Raw genomic sequence first — 14198 nt, 5'->3', positions numbered from 1 at the left:
CGTCCATGGGATTCTCCAGGCAAGAATACTGGAGTGGGTTGCCATTTCCTTCTCCAGGGGATCTTCCCAACTCAGGGATCGAACCCAGGTCTCCTGCATTGGAGGCAGATGCTTTAACCTCTGAGTCACCAGGGAAGCCCACCATATTAAAGCATCAATGGACAATACTAAGCAGATACTAGTATTTTGAGGCTTCCCTGGTGACTCAGGGGTTAAGAACCTGTCTGCTAATACAGGACACATGAGTTCGATCCTTGGGTCAGGAAGATCCTCTGGAGAAGGAAATGAAAACCCACTCCAGTATTCTTGCCTGGGAAAGCCCATGGGCAGAGGAGCCTGATGGACTACAGTCCATGGGGTTGCAACGAGTTGGACATGACTTAGTGACTAAACAACAACAGTAGTATTTTTAGGAAATTATAATCTACAGCCTATTTATTAAGCAATATATCTGTTTATGAAATACATTCTAGAATAAAACAACTGATGCTTTAGTCTTACCATCGACTGCATGGAGAGAAGTAAGAGACTCTTCACTTTTAGCTGAGCGGAGGGTCCCTTCTGCCCTGCCACCTGAAGAATCAAAACCAAACAGTGTGATGTTTTATTCACTCTTACATATGTAGTGAAAGGGGACAGTGTTTTTCTATACATGTATTTAAACTTTCAAGAATGATTAGATTTTTACAACTGTATTCAATTTTGCATTTTATATAATGTGTTGTACTCTTCTCAAGTGGTTTCCTATGTGAAAAAATCTCTTTTCTAAAAGAATAATAAACTTCAGAATACAGATGAATTTTTAAACTTGCTTTTATATTTCCTAAAGACTGGTATATCTTGAGATGATCTCATACTGAATTTAGAGTTAGCCCTAAATCCAATGACTGGTATCCTTTTAAGAGAAGCTGCAGAGAGATAGAGGAGAAGCCATGTGAAGACACAGGCAGAGACTGGAGTGGTACCACCACAGCCAGGAACACAGGTGTCCCCAAAGCTGCGAGAGGCCAGGAAGGATTCTCTGGATCCTTCAGAGGAATCATGGCCCTGCTGACACCTGGATTTCAGTTTTTAGCCTCCAGAACTGTGAGGAAATAAATTCCTGTTGTTTTTAGCCAGTCTGTCTCAGATGGTGAGACAAATTGGCTATGGTAGCCCTAGGAAACTAACAGAGGTCGTTTAATTAATTACAAGTGTTGGATTTATTTGTGAAATATCCTCATCCTCTTTCAATCTCTGAGCAGAGCTCAACGCTGCTGACATTTCCCTATAAAGACCTTCCTTCGTGATACTCACTGGAAGGACTGATGATAAAGCTGAAGCTCCAGTACTTTGGCCACCTGACGTGAAGGGCCGACTCACTGGAAAAGACCCTGATGCTGGGAAAGACTGAGAGCAGGAGGAGAAGGGGATCACAGAGGATGGGATGGTCGGATGGTATCACCGACTCAATGGACATGAGTTTGAGCAAGCTCTGGGAGATGGGGAAGGACAGGGAAGCCTGGCGCGCTGCAGTCCACGCCAGCACGCAGTCCACGGGGTCACTAAGAGTCGAATATGACTTAGCGGCTGCACAACAACCACCGTGTCTTCTGTCCCTGCCGAGGGACCATTTCTTCTCACTCTCCTTCGTGACAGCTCTGCCTCCTCCGCCCTCTAAACACTGCTGTTCTCCAGGATTCAGCCTCCAACCTGCTTCTCTCACCCAGCAGGCTTTCCCTTGGCCATAAAAAAAAATATCCCTAGGGTTCTCACCCTTGGTTTGCTGATGAGTTTCAAATCTGTATTTCTAGTCAGATTAAACCCCTTTATTGAATTCCCGGTCCCCAGTACTAATCACCTTTTGGGCAGCTCCAATTCACTGCGTCCAAAATTAACACATCATTTTTGTTCCCAAACCTACTCCCTTCAGGAATAATAGCAACTCCCTGACTATTAATCAACACCTGACAATGACCTTTCTCATTCTTCACAACCATTTTTCTGCCCACCCTGTCGATTCTGCCTCATAAATGCCTCTCAAATCTATTTCCCACTCCTACAGCCACTGCTTATTGCAGATGCTCTTCGTTTCCTGTCTGCATAGCTATAACTGTCTCCTGACTTACCATCCAGACTCCAGGCTTATCCTCTTCCTGCACATTCCCCACACTGCTGCCAAAGTCATCTTTCTTAAACCCAAACTTGATCATGTTACAGACTGCAGCCATTGAGTGACACCCAAGGAATGCAGGACAAAACCACACCCCCAACAAGCACCCTGGGCCCCTGAGAACTGGAACCCTGTGTGTACCATCCCACCCGCATGTTCTTCATGCTTCCTGCTCCACACACCAACACACACTCTGCTTACCACTTCCCGAAACATCTTTCTCAGTCCCTTGGTCAGGTGAATCCCTACTTATCCTTCAAAACCCAAGTCTCAGGTTCTATCTCCTGACCACTCACCTCTCTCCCCATAGGAATTGACCACTCCTGCCATAAATGCCTCACTTAAGCCTCAATTTCAATAGCTATGATTCTGCATGAAATTTATTTTCTTACACATATGTCCCAAGTAAGACATGAAGGTTGGGAGCAGTGTCTTAATTTTCTTTCTTTCTGCAGAGGCTGCTATCAAAATATCTAGCACATGCTTAGTACATGATTGCAAACTGAAAGAATGATAAATTAAATGAATCGAACACTGTATTTCTAGCATTGCCTGAGAAGTAAACACTAACAGATTCAGAACCTGTTAACAGCAGTAAATTTAAATGATTTTTAAAATAGCAGTACTTTCAACAACACAGAAATAGATTTATCTATCCCATAAGATACTCTCATTTCAACCTATCATCTAGGAAAAAGACACCTTCTTTAGTTATAAGATTTAAAACTCTTATACGCATGTCGAAACCTGATTTCGTCATTTCTTAGAAATCTATAAATACATAAGATTAACAACTTTAAATACCACAGCAGTTACTTTTTATTACCAACCATATACAAACTATATTACAAATAGCTGTGAATATTTAAACACACTGACACTATATATAATCTGTATAGTTTCCAAAGAAACGGAACTTATACGCACTTATATATACTATGTATTTGGGGATAAAGCATTGGTAGGGGACAGTTCACCCGTAACAGCACAATGAGGACACATCCTGTTGGCGCCTGTGACAACAACATGCTGAGTGTGTGTCCTGCTAAGAGAAGAGCCGTGTGACAGGACGGGCGGTGCAGCCCCCGCGCAGGCCGCTCCTGGGCGCAGAGGGACGGGAAGGCGTGAACACTCACCTTTCAGAGCCATGGCCTTCATCTCGGAGGGCTCACTCTCATTACGCTGCAACTTCCGTTTAGAAACAGACGAGGATTTCCCCAAGTTGAAAAAGGAACGCCAGCTGCCCACGGGAGACTTTTTCATTTTATTTTGAGGCCTCCTCCTAGGAGAGAGGAAATGGTCTACATTAAGACATCCAAGAGGCTCCCTTTCCTCACTGAAGGTGAACACGTGATGGAAAGAGGCAAGCAGCCGGCAGAGGCACGGCGGACACAGTCGACACTCGCCTTCCACAGAGCGCGCGCCACGCAGTACGGCTGAGCTGCGCGCTGAAGCAGGAAATGAAAGTTAAGCGCATGGACTTAAACAGTTGTCACTAGTTTCACAAAGATAACTTCACCAGATTTTCATACTGAGAGCTAACCTCACAGTCTGTGAAATAAGTGAGAATAACACATATTTAGGAAGAGGAAATATTAAATCTCCAAAAATAAAATAGAGTTGAAGAAAATGATTCTAGGTGTGGGTAAAGAGAATTAAGCCAAAAAAGAAGCAAAGCACTAAGAAAAGTAACTAATATAAACTGAATGCCAGGCACTATGCTAACTGGTATACATGGTATCTCATTTAAGTTCTATAAAACGATTTGAGGTAGGTACTATTATCATCCTTTTAAGTACTATTCTCATTGTACAGCTGAAGGAGTAAGAAGCAGAAGTTGAATGTTGTAAAACTAGTAAATGATGGAGTCAAGGTTTGGACCCAGGTCCGCCCAGCATCGACACTCTTGACTACTATTCTATAAAGAGGTTTTTGAGGAAATTATAGAGCAAAAAATTCAAGAAGCTGAAGACAAACTCAGAATGACAAAGTAAAAGAGTATGTTCTAACTTTCTGTTGTCAGGACATTTCGGTCGAGGGAAGTGAAAAGAATTTAGAAAAGTATACTAACATACGGAAATGAACTTCTATGAGTACGACCCAACCCAGGGAGCTGAAATCCTGACATTCTTATGGAGCAGCCAGAGCAGCGACCTGAGATCAAAATTAACTTACAGACACTAGTCTTCTCACAACCAGTAAAGAAGTGACAGAAACCACGTGCTCATTGTTTCTTTAGAGAAAAACAGAGTTAGAGCTGGAGAGGATACTGAGAATGTGAACAGCAGTAGTTCTCAGACTCCGTCAGTATCCTCCCCAGCTCTGATTCTCTGTTTCTCTTAAGATCTGATGCGATGCTTTTTGATAACCCTTCGCTTCAGTTCCCGTGAAGTAACATCCACAGTCGAATGAACAGGTTTTTCTGGGACTGACAGAATCAATATATAGACAGAATCAATACTAAAATACCAAAGTAAAAGAAAAGAAAACAACAAATAGTCATGAAATGCACAATTTTAAGGAGGACTAAATGAATTTTACCTTTCGAGTGGGAACTCAATTATGGTATGAAATTTCCCCTGGAGTGCAGCAGGTCCTTCTCCTACTTCAATGTATTTATTTTCGGTCACAATTGGAGAATTGACCTGAGCCTGTGTTCGCGCCTGGGCTTCCTCCAGGGTCAGCAGCTTGGTAGATGGAGACGAGACCAGCAGGGACTTAGGTCTTGACAGAGAAGCTTTGAAAAGGAAAAAAAAAAAAAAGCAATGACGAGACTCAAACTTTCTGACATGACGGAAAAATATAAATATCCGTGAGTGTGTGCATAACAATCTGGTTACCTGTCTATCTATCTATCTACCTTTCTGTGTTGTTTTAAATTTTCTTTATTAAATTTTTTAAATGGCAAAAGTAACCGAGCCTTATACTGAGGAATAGAAAATGACATACTATGTTATTAACAGTGATAGATACAAGTATAAAATTCCTTAAGTATTTAACTAACAATTTAACTATTTTTCTTTCTTAAAGGTTTGCAGGCAAGGCCTAGAGTCAGTCATGCATTTTTAATTTTGGGAGGAGTTTTTCTTCTGCTGCCCTATATTACACTTTTACATGCATCAGTAATAGGTGACATGATACACTTTTTATGCTCCCTGAACTTAGATCATGGTAGGTCTAATATTTAGCATTCACTAAAAACACATAACTAAACTGCTAAATTGTGAGTGTTGGGAAGCAGATATAAATTAGCCGCTCTCTTTGGAGACAGATTTATTAAACTGCGATGAGAGACGCTGTTCCCTGAAGTGGGTGGAGGTTTAAGGACACGTTCCCAGCGGGGAAGAGCGTCCATGTGGGCCTACCTGCTCCTTCCTGAATGACTGCGTTTATCTTCCCACTGAAGAGCACGTCGACGTGGTTGAGGATGAACTCTACAACCACAGACTGAATCCTCACTTCCATGAAAGCTGCTGTCCCGCTGAAGCAGGCAGATTCTATCTGCTTTGATCTGTGGGGTAAACGACACTACCATCAGAGGGTCCCCAGAACAGTAGTCTTGAAGAGCATTATCTTTCGGTTTGTAGGTAAATTACAAGTGAACCACAGGAAGAAAGCACACTTTGACAGTGCCTTGGCTAAACCTCGACCGCCTGTTTTAAAGAAGACGCTCATACAGATCAGCTTTACTTTTAAAAATTATCCTTGGGACTTCCCTGGTGGTTCAGTGGCTTAGACTCTGCGCTTCCAAGGCAGAGGGCCTGGGTTCAATCCCTGGTCAGGAAACTAGATCCCACGTGCTGCAACTAAGAGTCTGCATGCCACAACTAAAGATCCCGCGTGCTGTAGGTAAGACCCAGCACAATCAAATAAATAAATATTTTTAAAATAAAAATTCTCCTTAAGAGAACACTGAAGAATTAGACTGTTACTTGATTGTTTCTACTTTAGGTTATGAGTCAAATGTAACTTACCTTAGCAGGTTTGGAGCCCAAACGATTGCTAGGTTTTTTGCATGCATATTTGTGATGGAGCAATAGTCAGCTAAAAGAGACAAGTGTCTCATTAGGAACTCCAGTGTTCTGGAAAATGAAATGCAACATATTAACACAAAGAAACATCAGGTAGTAGTATAGAGCAGAAAAGCTCCACTAATTAATCTGTAAGTTTTCAATGGAAAAACGGAAAAAGAAACCCTATAGATCCCATCTAAGTTTTCTGTTGCCTATAAGGTTTAAATATTATTATTTATACAGAACTGTCAGAGTAATATGGATTTTATATATAGTAATTACATTCACAGAATATCAAGAAAAAATTGTCTAAGGCAGATGCAGTAAGAAATGAAAGTTTTTGATAGGATTCGCTCAGAAAATGAAACAGCCTTAGTTTTAAAGAAATCTTTAGGAATATTTGTTCCTGCCTGTTACACATCTAGTTTCAGGGACATCAGTGAAGTGAATCCTCCAAAATTCAGTTTCCAAACAAACGCTATCATGAAGTCATGGTATTCTATTTGCAGCAGATAAGCTAATGAGAGAATTTAATTTTTTTTTCTATAAAAGAAAATGACAAGATTTCACAAGCCTAAAAAGAGTTAAAAGAAAAATTCCAGCAGGTACCAATGGGGAGACTATTTGAGCAAATAACAAGCTCTTGGAACAGAAAGCTTACTCTAAATCCTAATTCCTGGTTTATCTTATATATCCTCAAGTGTGATTCATGTAAACAATTTTTTTATATATAGAGAGATTTAACAATAGGGCAGAGTATCCTGGAAAATAATGATCAGCTTAAATGTAAGTTAAGTTAGATAAACACAAGGTATTACCGATACATCTCTCAAAATGTCCTTACCTTATAGGGATTAAAACTATTAAAGACAATAAATGGAAGATAGAAGTTTAAGAGTATTATTTGAAACAGCAATGAAAGTTAAATTGTGGTCGACGTTTGAGTCTTCAGGATTCAGATGAGCCTGACAGTGACTCAAGAAGGAAAGGAAGATAAGCCGCCACATGAGGAAGAAACAAATACTGTGATAAGGAGAGAACAATTTAAAACAAAACCAAATCCATTATTACTGGTAGTATTTTCACAGAGAGAAGAGATTATACACATAAAGTAGAAACATTCAGAGAAAGGAGAAAGAGAGGGAGGGAAGGCAGTTAGTTCTTAGAATTCAGTGTTCTTAATCATGAGACGGTCTGGAGGAAATCCATACGTGGAAACTGACAAAGAAAAGGTAAGAAGCTCAAAAGAGTTTAGTTCAGTAGATAAAAACAATTCTAGGAAGAGAATAAAGAAAAGGGATGAGCCATAAGCTGCTGTGAGAACCAGCAAGGAAATAACACAAGAAAATTTCTCAGAAGTTTCCAGAAGGAGAAAGCCCAATGAGTGCCCAGAGCAAAGAATGAAAAAGAGCCTGCTCCAAGATGAGTCACCATGGAAACGAGCCACTAGGTAGGTTCTAAATTTAAAAGCATCCGAAAGGATTTAAACAACGCAAAATAGGTCATACTAAAAAAGCGGCACTCTAACTGGTATCAGACTTTGCTGCAGCATTTTTGCTTAGATACCAGTGGTGTAATACCATCAAAATTATGGGAAAATACTATTGACAGACTAAAATTCTATAGCCAACTGTCAGTCAAAAGTATGAGGAGAATAAGAGCATTTTCGTAACAAAGTCTCCACATATACACCTCCCACACACCTTTTCTCAGGCAGTTACCAAAGATGGACACTAGGAAAGCAGGGAGTGGACCCGGGAAGGTGACAGGCAGAGGTCCAGAGGAGAAGGGGTCTAAGTCAGGAAGGAAGTGATGAAGGGAGGTTCCAGGAGGAGGGAAAGAGCCGGCGCTGCGTGGAGGAGACCTAGCGAGAGGCACTCTGGACGAGTGGCGGGACTGAAGCCACCACAAGGGGTGTTTTCATGGGGAAACGTTTCTTTTAAAACGTAGCTTGATATGGTTAAACACAAGTGAAAGAATACCCATCATTCTGTGACAGAGTCAGGAGACAAGCTAGCGATAACAAGAACTCAGCAAACCCCAAACAGGCCATCACTCCATGAAAAAAACAAGGTTACCCCAGAAGGGGGAAAACATTCTGGTATACTATTAGATTGGCTTCCCTGGTGGTGCAGCGGTAAAGAATCTACATGCCAGTGCAGGAGACATGGGTTCAATCCCTCAGTCGGGAAGATCCTCTGGAGGAGGAAATGACAACCCACTCCAATATTCTTGCCTGGGAAACCCCATGGACAGAGGATAAAGGAGCCTGGTAGGCTACAGCCCATGGGGTCTCAAAAAAGTTGGACGTGATTGAGCATGCATGCACACATGCATACTATTAGATGTAGTTTTAAATAACAGTTACATAGATACAGCAATGTAGAAAATCAACACCAAGCACTCATAAAACCATTCTAGGAAGATGAGAAAATGGGCTATGTGTGGTTGTGTGCCAGTGGGGGAGAGGAAAGTTACACTTAAATCCTCCAAACTATTTCCAAGAGTCCAAGTTAACATACAAATTAAACTGGGCTGTAAAAGTAGCAACAGAAGAGAGGGCTCCTGGGTGCCTGCTGGATGCCAAGCATGGTGCCCAGACCCTGGGAATATAATGACAAATATAAACACAAATGTATGGAAAAATGGAAGTTTAAACAGTCAGAACTCCAAGGAAATTTAAACAGTTAGAAACCCCAGGAGCCCATGTTCACACAACTGACTTCTACTTTTGGCTGGCATTTCACAGCGCGTGGTTTACCTGTAGTGTGGAGGAGGGAGTTGCTGGATAACATCATGAATTTTTATCAGCCTTTCTTCATCTGTTGCTGCTGAAACAGCATCCTGGAACAATCATAATGCAAAATAAACTAGTAGGCTGTGTTGGTAAAAATGAAAGTTCTTCACTTACAATTCAGTTTCACTTTGAAATTCATTGACCTTGCTCTTTGGCACCGAACGATGAGGAAAAACAATGTAGTACCAAGGAAGTAAACTTTGTTCACATGCTATGTGGATGCTGAAATCTAATACCAGACAATGTTTTAAAAACTTTATGATAACCAACATATAACCAAGGGTTATCGTAAGATTAGTGGCTCAAAGTCAGAGACTGAATGGATGAAAAGGTGCAAACAGTGAAGACTGTGGACCAACTAGCAGTAAGTGTTCTTTATCAATATTTTCTCTTTAAAGGAGCTCTTTTATTCATATAACTATTTCTTTCATGGGGAAATCAACTTAAAACCACAGCAAAATTGCAAACAGAACTTGACTTAAATGTGACTGGTACTCACAGAAAATTTCTCATATAGCTGGTAGGTGAGTAGAGGGTTGGGGAGCTCTCGGAAGTACAGCTTACATAGGGAGCCCACGGAATGGATGTCTTGGACATAGGGTTCTTTTGTCAGGTCGGGAACATGTTCAGAGTCAAATTCATGGCTAAAAAGATAGAAGAGAGACAACAAAACTAATTTTTTTCCAAAGAAAAGCAAATATGACTTAAAACAGAAAGAAAAGGTCCAAAGTATTAACCTCCAGCTCAGTGAGCAAATATTTACTTCAAATGACTGTATTTCACAGAAGTTATTCAGCAGTAATTGAATGTCTGACTATGAGACAAGTGTTTTTCTAAGTAGAAATTCAGGGCATAGTTTTAATATTAAAATGGACAGATATCTCTGAAACCTGTGTGAAAGAGCAGCTCTTACCACACAGATCAAAACATAGGACTTCTAATTCCTAACTGTTTAGATGCCCAATATTTTGGAGGTTCTGAAAACTAGAGTTGAATGGCAGCTGGTCTATGAAAAACTATGTGCAGAAATTCCTCAGATGCAAGAAGTACAGTTCAGGAATGTGCTATGATAGAGGGATAAGGAAGACAGAAACAATATAAAACAATTCTCTGCCAACACGGAAAGTAAAACCCACAGCATTAAAGAATGAAATAAAAACTGTGCTCAAAACACTAAGGCAGATTAAGCTTATTCTCCAGGAGGTTGACTAATATTAATCTAAGACAGGAGGCCACTTGTCAACTTAGAGGATTAATCTGAATACAAGATTTGATGTATCTGAAGTCAAAGACTGTACTGTCTTCAGTACCAGAATCAATTTAAGTATTTTCCAAACATGTATTCTGAAAATAGAAATCAACTCTGTGGTCAATTTAGAATATTAAAATCCTTACAGAATAATGGCAATTACCATGTACCACAGTGAAAAATAAAAGATAATAACATGTTAAGAACAGACAAGAATCTAAGAGATTAAGAAAAAGTTAAAATTTCTATTGGTGTAAAAGATACCACTAATTTTGTCTCTGGGGGTCGTAATGGGAAAGGATGTGGAATATGTGACACATACACACTTGAGCACATGCTATAAAACTTGGGTGAAAGAAGATTAGAAAAAGCTTCATTCTTATTAAAAATAATAATAAATAAACAGGTTCACTCTTATCAATTTAATTAAAGAATAATTCTATTATAATGTAAATTTTCATCTATCATAGTTGTCACAGGTTCAAATTCAATTTTTAAAAATCTTCAAATATTGCAGAGAAAATACAAGTATTGAGATTAGAGGCCATGGTTTCTGACACTACAAATGAAGAAATGTCAAAAGCATACACAGAGAACAATATAGATACTGTTTTTTACTTTATCTAAACTATCTTACAGAAAATAGTGATTATCAATGTAAGTGACTTAATTTTGAAACTGTTTCATTTTAATGAATTACAGTAGGAATAAAAAAGAAAAAGCCATGTTGGGTTTTACCGTAGTCTTTGGATATTGGAGGCAACGCCAGAGAGTCGATATATTCCATCCACAATGCCATATCTCTCGATGAACGCTGTGCAGCTTTGAAGAACCTGGGGCACTAGAGAGAATTTTGGAAGACATGGATTAAATTGAGAGTATTCAATGGAAACAAAGTCACAAAAAGTAAGAATGTCTTAGCAAAATGAAAGTTGCAAATTAAAACTATATGGAGTGGAGATTAATTTACCACAAAAAATGATAAGGGCATATTTATGTTAATTTCACATCTAAACTAGATAACTGGTTCCTGAATAATCAAGATTGGCTCTATGCTGTTACACTGGGGTAAGTGGAAGAGTTCATTAACTTTTGGGATACTTTCTCTAAGATCTTCTGCAATAGACTCATTGAGATTATATTAAAATAGCAAGGTGAACTGTTTAGTTCTAACATCATTCTAGATTCAGCTACTCAGCTGAATTTCATATTCAGCAAATGGATATGCAAACTTCAATGTTTATCCCAATATGATAATTACCTACTTTAAGTGCTTCAATTTTTCACCTTTAAAAGTTTCTTTTATCTTTTCATAGTTAATGGTAATTCTAATTATATCCAATAAACATCAAGGTAATGCAAAGGTCAAAGTAATTTCAAGTAAATGGAATCTTTTAATTTCCTGCCTATCTTTATATTAAAATTACTGACTTTTGACTCGTTAGTATCAGCAGGTCATGAAACGCACTTCAACAAAAAGCAGGAAGAAAAGAAAGGCTCTCTGGTTACCTCTGAACAACTGACACAAACAGCCAGCTACTCTGGGCTTATGGTCTAGAACAGAACACTCAAAGCTTATGAGAAAATGTTTTTCTAACCAAAAATCTACAGTAATTGAAATTTGAACTTCATTTATATTGCACTGCAGATTGATGAATTCACAGGCTTCAGTAACTATGTTCATTTTATCATTTTTATTTACAATCCATGAAAAGAATAGCTCGAAAGAACATTATTTGGTCTGCAAAAAACTACTCTATTAAGGATGAAAGAGAGGTGAATGAAACAACTAAGATATTTTAATAAGATAATCTTATCTACTGCATATCACTTAAATGTGTATATCATTTCTATATTAATTACAAAAGGTTTTTCCTCGGTTTTCCTGCCTTGTGTTGTACTTCCTGCATCCTGTCTTTTAAATTCTGTCAGATCCTGTAACTTATATTTAAAACATAAACTCCTTAGCTTTGAATAGTTTTATAAGAAAGCAGGTATATTACTGAGCAAGCAAAATGTGCCAGACTAAGTGTTTTACAATGGATACTCTCATTTACTTTTCAGAGAAATTATATCATTATCTCCCTTTTCAGAGAGGAAACTGAATCTTAGAACGATGAAATTTTACACCTAAGGAAAAGCAGTAAACAAATGGCACAAATAAGGATCAAACTCAAGCTGTCCAAGCACAGAGTCACACTTTAACCATGGTAACACACTGCCTGGATTTTAAGGTCCTTCACCATTTGCACTTATTTTAGTGTTACCATATTTCCGTATTTCACAACTCTAGGCCAAGTTAAGTCTCATCTTTTACCAAACAAACCAGCCACGCTCTAAGTCCATCAATTTCTAGAAGCCAGCTTCCTCTGCCTGGATTCTCCTTCTGCTACCATCTTCTTATAGAAAACTCTTGGTTGCTGTTCAAAACCCAAGTGAACTCTCACTCCTAGGCAAGCTTTCTTTGAATATACCCCTAAGCAAAAGTAGCTATCCCTGGGTTCTAGATGCCAACAGAACTATGTCATTTTGAGTTAATATTTATTTGTTTACACCATGATTACTCCTTCTTGAGTGCATGCCTGCTCGGTCACCTCTGACTCTTTGTGACCCCATGGACCGTAGCCCACCAGGCTCCTCTCCCATAGGATTTCCCAGGCAAGAATACTGGAGTGGGCAGCCATTTCCCTCTCCAGGGGATCTTCATGACCCAAGGAGACATGGGTTCAATGCCTGGGAAATCCCATGGACAAAGGAGCCTGGCAGGCTACAGTCCAAGGGGTCGCCAAGTGTCAGCCATGACTTAGTGACTAAATAGCAACAGCAACCCACAAGAAAGCATACCTACTCTTTATACATAGGCAGACCTCAGAAACACTAGTTTCAGTTGCAGACCACCAGAATACAGCAAACTTCACAATAAAGGAAGTCACGCAAATTTTTGGTTTCCCAATGCATATAAATTATGTTCATACCATACTATAGTCTATTAAGCGTGCCACAGCATCACGTCTGAACAACAATGTATACACATTTAATTAGAACAATACTTTATTGCTAAAAAAAAATGCTAACTATGATCTGAGCCTGCAGTGAGTTGTAATCTTTGCTGGTGGAGAGTTTGAAATACTGTGTGAACTACCGTGTGTCACAGGGACCTGAAGTGAGCAAACACTTGGAAAAATGGTACCAATAGACTTGCTCAATACAGGGCGGCCACATACCTTCAGTTCATTAAAAAAGCACAGTATCTGCAAAGAGCAATAAAGCAAGAAAAATATAGCATCTTTGAAATTTCTATGCCGTATTCAAATTTACAGTTTGAATAGCTTCTTAATTTATACAGCAATTTCCCTAAAAGTTGAATATTCCATTTTCTGGCTTTCATACATAATACTCTAATGAACGTTTTTATTTTTGTTGGATTATAGCCTTAGGATAACCCTGAGGGAGAATTGCTACAAGAAAGGAATACTGTAAGGTCTCTTGCTCTGGAGTGCCAAAATGTTTTGCAAAAAGGCAGTAATTCCCAGAGCTACCTGAAACCAACATTTTTCACCTGCTGGTAAAAATCTCTGCTGTTTTTAATGGCACTGGATATCATAATTTAGAAAAACAGCTTTGTTATATCAGCAGTATTTACTTATATAAAATGGTGTCTCAAAATTGCTTAGATACATTTCCATGATTGCAAATAAGATAGACACTTTTTTTTTTCACTTGTTTACTATTTGCATTTCTTTGCATTTGCTTACTATTTAGTTCCCTGTCAAAATTATATGTTTATATCTTTTTTCTATTCTTCTACCCAGGGGCTTAATTTTCTCACAAGCCTGAATGATATTTTGGTTTACTATATTAGGAGCATTTCACCATACCCAAGAAAAGAGGACTTTCCCAGTCTGTGGCACCTTCCCTTTCCATTTGTAGTAAGTGCCCTACATTTGAACCTTCAAGTTGTGAACTCTCAAAGATGTGAACATGCAC

General features: G+C 39.0%; 1 protein-coding gene across 6 annotated transcripts in view; it reads right to left on the bottom strand.

Annotated features, from left to right (window-relative positions):
• Positions 1-14198, bottom strand: part of ARHGAP32 (Rho GTPase activating protein 32) — a 191650-nt gene that overhangs the window by 11455 nt on the left and 165997 nt on the right. For all 6 annotated transcript variants that reach the window (XM_043873299.1, XM_043873280.1, XM_043873289.1 and 3 more), the window contains 8 exons: positions 10950-11052; positions 9462-9606; positions 8927-9009; positions 6127-6234; positions 5518-5663; positions 4694-4889; positions 3289-3434; positions 502-573 (listed from right to left, as the gene is read on the bottom strand). In XM_043873299.1, coding sequence (XP_043729234.1) covers positions 502-573; positions 3289-3434; positions 4694-4889; positions 5518-5663; positions 6127-6234; positions 8927-9009; positions 9462-9606; positions 10950-11052 — 999 coding nt within the window. The remainder of the gene's footprint in view (positions 1-501; positions 574-3288; positions 3435-4693; positions 4890-5517; positions 5664-6126; positions 6235-8926; positions 9010-9461; positions 9607-10949; positions 11053-14198) is intronic.

The sequence above is a fragment of the Cervus elaphus genome, chromosome 2 (genome assembly GCF_910594005.1).
Source record: "Cervus elaphus chromosome 2, mCerEla1.1, whole genome shotgun sequence".
Lineage (NCBI taxonomy): Eukaryota > Metazoa > Chordata > Mammalia > Artiodactyla > Cervidae > Cervus > Cervus elaphus.
Note: the sequence above shows the minus strand (reverse complement) of the source record. Positions and strands in the feature narration are given on the sequence as shown.